This window comes from Poromitra crassiceps (genome assembly GCF_964638095.1).
Source record: "Poromitra crassiceps genome assembly, chromosome: 22".
In the NCBI taxonomy this organism is placed as follows: domain Eukaryota; kingdom Metazoa; phylum Chordata; class Actinopteri; order Beryciformes; family Melamphaidae; genus Poromitra; species Poromitra crassiceps.
In genome coordinates this window covers 8,086,856-8,093,282 of record NC_139647.1, presented here as the reverse complement: position 1 = coordinate 8,093,282, position 6,427 = coordinate 8,086,856, and the positions used below count along the sequence as shown (strand labels likewise).

Sequence of the window (6,427 nt, the reverse complement as noted above, 5' to 3'; positions counted from 1 at the left end):
GTTTTACATGCAAAAAACTAAGGCTAACCGATGTGAAGATGTTCTTGGCCAACTGCTCGGAGGCCTGCTGCCCTTTTATCTCTGCTGACATCCTCTTTCTATTCATATCTCATCCTTCTTCCTCTCTGGTTCAAAGGCTCTGCAGATGACAACAAGGCTTGAATAACGAAATAGCGAAAATGAATATCTCTCCATCCATGAATCACAACCAAAGCAAATCGCTGGATATCAATGTTTTATTATGAATATCCCGTAATAAAATTAGTAATTAAAATATGTGTTAAAGATATCAATCAAGCACAAGCAGTATCAAACTGCATGATTATGGCATGGTGTCGGTCACTGCATCCTGCCTGGTGTATGTAACACACGGTGTGTGTGTGTGTGTGAGTGAGGGGGCGGAGCTGTAACAGTCTCGTACAGTAAGTGGCGTTACTTCAGTAAAATGGTTTACGGCGTGGCCGTAACAAAGTCACAGGAACATCACCTGTATCTTACATCAAAGCTTTTCAACTGATCATGTAGGTCTACTACTGTATGTATGTACATGATTGTTTACCCAACAATCCAAGAATACGACAGACGTAAGAGAGTGAGGTTGTTGGGGGGGAAATGTGTCTTTGAGTTCATCAGATCTACAACTACACAGTGCACACCCACACAATAGTGTTCCTTTCACACACAAGAGAAATCAAATGAAAGATGTGAACACTGGATGACAAAGCCGTCTCAACAATAATAATAAAAAATAATAATAATAAAACAAAAAATAATAAAAGAACCAATGATAGAGTGTCTTTTCACCTCTGAAAGTGATTTCTTAAAGCACATCAAAAAAATAAAACTGTGGTAACTCTTCAAAACATAAATATCGTCTGTAGTAGCTATTATTTGCTTCTTCGACAAACGTGCGCTGCACATTAAAAAATATTTGCAAAAACCTCTCTTTTTGGAAAACCTTCGGAGCTCATCCAGAGCTCAGAGGTGTCCATCCTTTTTCCCAAAGAACTTCTTGAAGACGGACTTGTTGCGCGGCCGCGGCAGGCTGGCGTAGCTCCTCAGAGCACAGTCCTGGAAGGTGTCCTGCTGCTGCCATTCGGCCGTGCCCAGCAGGCGAGGCTCAGTGCTTCTGCGTACGGACGTGACGTCCGACGACTTGTCTCCGATCACCAGAGTCACAGAGTAGTTGGAGCCGCCTTCCCGGCCTCGTCCTCCGGGGGGCGGCATCGTCGGCTTGATCTTCTGATAAGTCGCTGTGAGAAAAGACGGAACATAGGAGATAAGTGGGGGAAACAAAATGACATACTTGTCCTTGTGGCTGGTGGTGTTTTATGCTGCACACACATATTGAGGCCATTTACACCTGGCGCTAACATGCGTTTTCTGTGATCAGATTGCAATCAGATTGTATTTTATCACTTCAGCCTGATTCCATTTACACCTGGCGTTAACATGCATTTTCTGCAATCTGATTGCAATCAGATTGCAGAAATGGTTGTCCTCTCAATCCGCATAAAGTTGCTGTATCCAGATTGAGAGGACACATTGCATTTACACTTGTGTTCAATGTGTACACACAATGCATCCCTGACCACCTCCGGAGGTGGTTTGGCCGATCAGATTGCAATCCTTCTTCAATGCGTTTTGGGGGTGTTTACACCTGGCATTTCAAGTGATAAAACACAATCTGATTGCAATCTGATCACAGAAAACCCATGTTAGCGCCAGGTGTAAATGGCCTCCTCATGACACAATGACTTATTTAGGCGAGTCATTTTAAACTGACCTGAAGTGAAGGAGTGTGAGCGGCGCTTGTTGCTGAGCCAGTCCTGACCACTGGATGCAGGCGAGTGAGGGGAGAAACAACTGTTGTCTCTGGATCCTCCAGACAGTCTCTGAGTCATTGTCTGCCTCAAACTACCGAACTCATCATCTGGAGGAGGACAAAGCCAGGAGAAATGAAGACAAGGAGGAGCTGAACATTCAGTTAACAATAAGTCTGTGAGTCAGTTTTGAGCATGACACCCATAACAGATGTAGCTCTAAGATGTTGTAGTACCATGACAATCCCGTAGCTCCACCTAGTGGTTCATACTCCACCAGCAAGAACCATACACTGCACATGATTAGATAAAGATGTTCGACAAATATTTACTTTACTCAAAATAGTGCCTTTTTCTTTAAATCAAGTTGTTTGAGAAGCAGGCTTGTGGCCCGGGACTGGTTGGAAAAATCTGGGTGGGGAAACACAAACGAAATGTGCTCTGATCCTTCAATAACTACCATGGAGGATCCCAACCTCAAACCACCAATGAGACCAAGTGGGATTACTCAGCAGCCAATGGCAGAAGGCGGTGGTTGCACTGGGTAACTCCCAGGTGTGAATGTGTCTTTCTGTGTGAGTCTGAAGCAGAGCGTTACTGACAAAGAGGGATGCGTGCTCGGGAAAACGTTCCCCAGATAAATATAGGTTGTGACCACACAGCAGATGCTCTTACCACAGCAACCTGCATCTGAGGCGGAAGGCTGCTTGTCCAAGCTCTTCAAGTGACTCTGTGGCATGTGACTGAACTCTCTGGTGAGGACAACAATCTCTTTGGCTGGGGCGCCGCTGGGGGGTTTGCGCCTGGGGAAGGTGGAAGTGACATCATGCCGGGGGGAACAGTGGCACTTGGTCAGACCGCGACAACCGGAGCAGAATGGGGGGTTTCTGGAGACAGAGATAATTTTTTTTGCATTCCTATAATCAGAATCGGAAGGATTTAAATGTGGAAATTAAGAGTGAAAAGTTGTTTAAGAAGCATATCTTACGGGGAAACGGGGAGGTCTTGATTGGCTATCGAGGAGACAGACTCACTCAGACCTGTTGAGACAAAAAACTCACAATTTAATCACATCACTGGCACATAATTATTTAGCTGTGACCAGCAGCTGTATAAGTCACTCTGTCGGTTGGTCTGTCGCTCCACAAAAAGTTCACCACCCACACAGTTTTCGCCATAGGAGGCTGTAATTGGGCATGGAGTTCAAGTGTGGGTGTGTGTGTGTGTGTGTGTGTGTGTGTGTGTGTGTGTGTGTGTGTGTGTGTGTGTGTGTGTGTGTGTGTGTGTGTGTGTGTGTGTGTGTGTGTGTGTGTGTGTGTGTGTGTGTGTGTGTGTGTGTGTGTGTGTGTTCATATAGAGCTCAACAGGCACGTGACTTTTCGTGACGTAATTTGCCCCCTGGAAGTAAGTTCCGCGTCCATTTTCTCCATCGACATTTTGATAAATCCAAATAAATCCAAATATATGGTGGAAAAAAAAACATTCATAAAACAGTGTTTTATGGTCACTCAAGATTCTATGGATCACGTGTTGGCTTGGTTTATAACTTAAAACTCGTTATATTTGGATTTATCGAAATGTCGATGGAGAAAATGGACGCGGAACTTACTTCCAGGGGGCAAATTAAGTCACGAAAAGTCACGTGCCTGCTGAGCTCTATAAGGGGGGCAGTGATTTCTAAATGCAGGGTGGCAGAGGCAGAATAGAGTGGGCTGTCCCTGCCATCCTGCATTTTGTAAATTCACATATGTGGTCACAGCTAGGGGCAGTGTGTGTGTGTGTGTGTGTGTGTGTGTGTGTGTGTGTGTGTGTGTGTGTGTGTGTGTGTGTGTGTGTGTGAAGGCGTGTTTGTGTTCATGCCAATAGACTAAAGGGGGGGGCGGGTTCGAAATGCAGGGTGGCAGAGGCAGAATAGGGTGGGCTGTCCCTGCCATCCTGCATTTAGGAAATTGACATAATGTGGTCACAGCTATTGTGAAAATGCAGGCTTGTTCTAATCCAGCCTTTTCATTAAATGATGGTTACCGGTGTTTGCTTGTATTTTCAGCATCCATTTCTTCATCATGAAGCGCGAGGAGGCATTGAGCAGATATTCCGAGCCGTCACGCAACCTAAAGGTCACAACACACACAAAAAGGTCACAATCTGCAGACGTCAAAGCAGTCACACAGCCGCATCTAAACGATGTCTGTATCCCATCACCAAGACAAGCTCCCGCTATAAAACATGCAAAGGCAATAGTGCAGTGTGTTGTAGTGGGTGTTCTGATCTTCTCACCGCAGACGGAAGCAGTTGGGTTTCTTGGTGTAGTCCGGCGCGGGCGAACACTCGGCTCCGATGAGGTTCAGAGGGAGGCCACACACAGAACTCTGGAGCACAGATTGATCATCATTATTGATCAATTCCACATAATCACAATAATCGATCCTGCTCTCTAGGACCCTTTTTGCTGCAGCTTACCCTCAGTGTATCCTTCCTCTCTTGGTAGAAGCACAAGGTGTGTCTGTGCAGCACGGCATGGTAGGAGTTCCAGGCCCTGGAGGCCGCCTGTGAAAATAAGATAAGAGGAGCCTGTGAAGTGTGTGTGTGTGTGTTGCTGACTGCAGGCTTTACATGTGCTGACTGTTGACTTTACTTTAATATTGAGCCTTTCTCACTTTCTTCCCTCCCAGCTGCAGCTTATGCTTCCTCTCCAGGGTCCCCTCCATAGACTGCAGCTCAGGCTTGCCACTCTGAAGGGGTTGGAATGAACACCAGAATTAAGACAAAAAAACGCCAGAAACTCCTCTCTGTGGTGCACGATAAGAGGCGTCTGGCATGCTTCCACTGTGATGCTAATAATAGTAGTAATACTTTGGATAGGCACAGATTTAGATTCTGTTCAATCTCACCACAGTGTTACACCGCCCCCCTGTGGCCATCAATTGTCCCTGCTTCTCCAAATCTTCCAGGCTTTGAGAGGCCATGGCTTGCCGACAGGGCCCATCCAGACCCATGTGGACAGACAGCAAGCTCATCGACTGGGCCTGTTGGGAGAACGGATCACACAGTCACCACTGGTGACAACATGATGTATTCATGCACTCTTGTTGACCTTAATATGCACTGTGTACAGTAACAAAAGCTGCTGACCCCGACTATTTTTTTATTTTATTTTGCAAATCAATCTCAAAATGGTTCATGATAAGTGAAGCAGAGTGAATTAAAGGGATAGTTGTGATTTTTTGGACGTGGGGTTGTATGAGGTACTTGCATACAGTCAGTGTACTACATGCAGTAGAATGCAGCCGCATCAGGCAAGTAGAGCTGTCTGCTGAGAGTGAAGGGGGCCATGAGCAAAAACATAAAAAAAACAAAAAAACAGAAACATTTCATAAAATGCTACTATACTGCTCACCTGGCATAATCCAAGTCTCCACAAACCCTGAGATGCCAAGTTGACATGAAAATACATAATTTACACCCTGTTTTTAGCTGAAATATAGCCATATGGAGCTGGAAGCTCACGTCTATTTATTCTTATAGCTCGAGCACCTGGCTCAGATTTCAGCTAAACACAGGGTGTAAGTAGTCGTGTTTCCATTACCGTCAGAAATGCGCAAAATCTAAATATCGCAATAGAAATTGGGTAATGGAAACACGTAAATTTCGAAAAAGCTCCCAAATATCGCAAAACGTTTTTGCGCTCTCATGAGGTGGTTTTTCAGACGTGTCGATATAGCAGTTTATCGCAAAAGTGTAATGGAAACAGATTTTCCGCATTTGCACGTCATGTGACCCATCTTCTCCTTTGGAAAATGAAAGGAAATGAGGGAGAAAGGGTTTGATAAACCGTGGCAAAACCTTCGCAGCAAGTGGAAAACTTTGAAGCAACGCTACCTAGCAGAAAGACGTGTTGTGCAAAAGCGGAGCCAGAAAATAGATCATGTTTAATGGGAGAAATCGATCCATGCCTGTGTGCGCGCATTTGGCACAGCGGCGAGATGATCGGCGGGATGAAAAGCACACCGGTGCGGTGCTGTTGACTGAAGTGATTACGGTAATACATTACACACGTTTCAGGTGCAATGTTATAATTATAATACACGATATATTCTGACTATTGCACCATATCAGCCTTCCCCCCCCTCCTCCATCTCTAAAATGGGACAAGTTGTAGGCTACCTTTTTTCCTCTGCCTGTCGCGCTCACTGCATTCACCGCAGCCCGCAACATGTTCTTTTGAATTGATAATCAGGCTCGTTTATATGCGTTGTAACTTCATGTTGTGATTTGCATTGACCATTGGTTGGATTTGAGCATGCAGGGGACGGGATATGGGGCAGATCCGCATGCGTAATCACTGTGGCAGCTGCTGGTAACGGGAATTGCGAAACTCAACTTCAATGGAAACGCCTACAAGTCGCAATTGTACATTGTCGAAGTTGTAGAAATATCGCAATTATTTTGCGAAAAACTGTAATGGAAACACAGCTACTGACATGTTCTACTGCATGTAGTACACTGACTGTATGCAAGTACCTCATACAACCCCACATAAATAAATAAAAAACGATCCCTTTAAGGGGAGTGGGTGTGACAGGACAGTCTGGTGCCGACATCAG

General features: G+C 45.2%; 1 protein-coding gene across 1 annotated transcript; it reads right to left on the bottom strand.

Annotated features, from left to right (window-relative positions):
• Positions 1-268: 268 nt before the first annotated feature.
• Positions 269-4,847, bottom strand: LOC310796236 (uncharacterized protein). Its single transcript, XM_083658384.1, has 9 exons — positions 4,715-4,847; positions 4,481-4,555; positions 4,284-4,370; positions 4,101-4,192; positions 3,849-3,934; positions 2,812-2,863; positions 2,499-2,710; positions 1,787-1,933; positions 269-1,253 (listed from the first exon to the last, which is right to left on the bottom strand). The coding sequence occupies exons 1-9, from the start codon at positions 4,838-4,840 to the stop codon at positions 979-981; spliced, it is 1,152 nt and encodes a 383-aa protein (XP_083514510.1). The 5' UTR covers positions 4,841-4,847; the 3' UTR covers positions 269-978.
• Between the last annotated feature and the right edge of the window lie 1,580 nt (positions 4,848-6,427).

Bases quoted from the DNA above. Each gene is read 5' to 3' on its own strand.
- LOC310796236 (XM_083658384.1), bottom strand. From the start codon at position 4,840: ATGAGCTTGCTGTCTGTCCACATGGGTCTGGATGGGCCCTGTCGGCAA. The intron at 4,556-4,714 runs GTGAGATTGAAC...CAACCCCTTCAG, and splicing joins GGGGGCGGTGTAACACTGTG to AGTGGCAAGCCTGAGCTGCA. The intron at 2,864-3,848 runs GTAACCATCATT...TTGTCTCAACAG, and splicing joins GAAAATACAAGCAAACACCG to GTCTGAGTGAGTCTGTCTCC.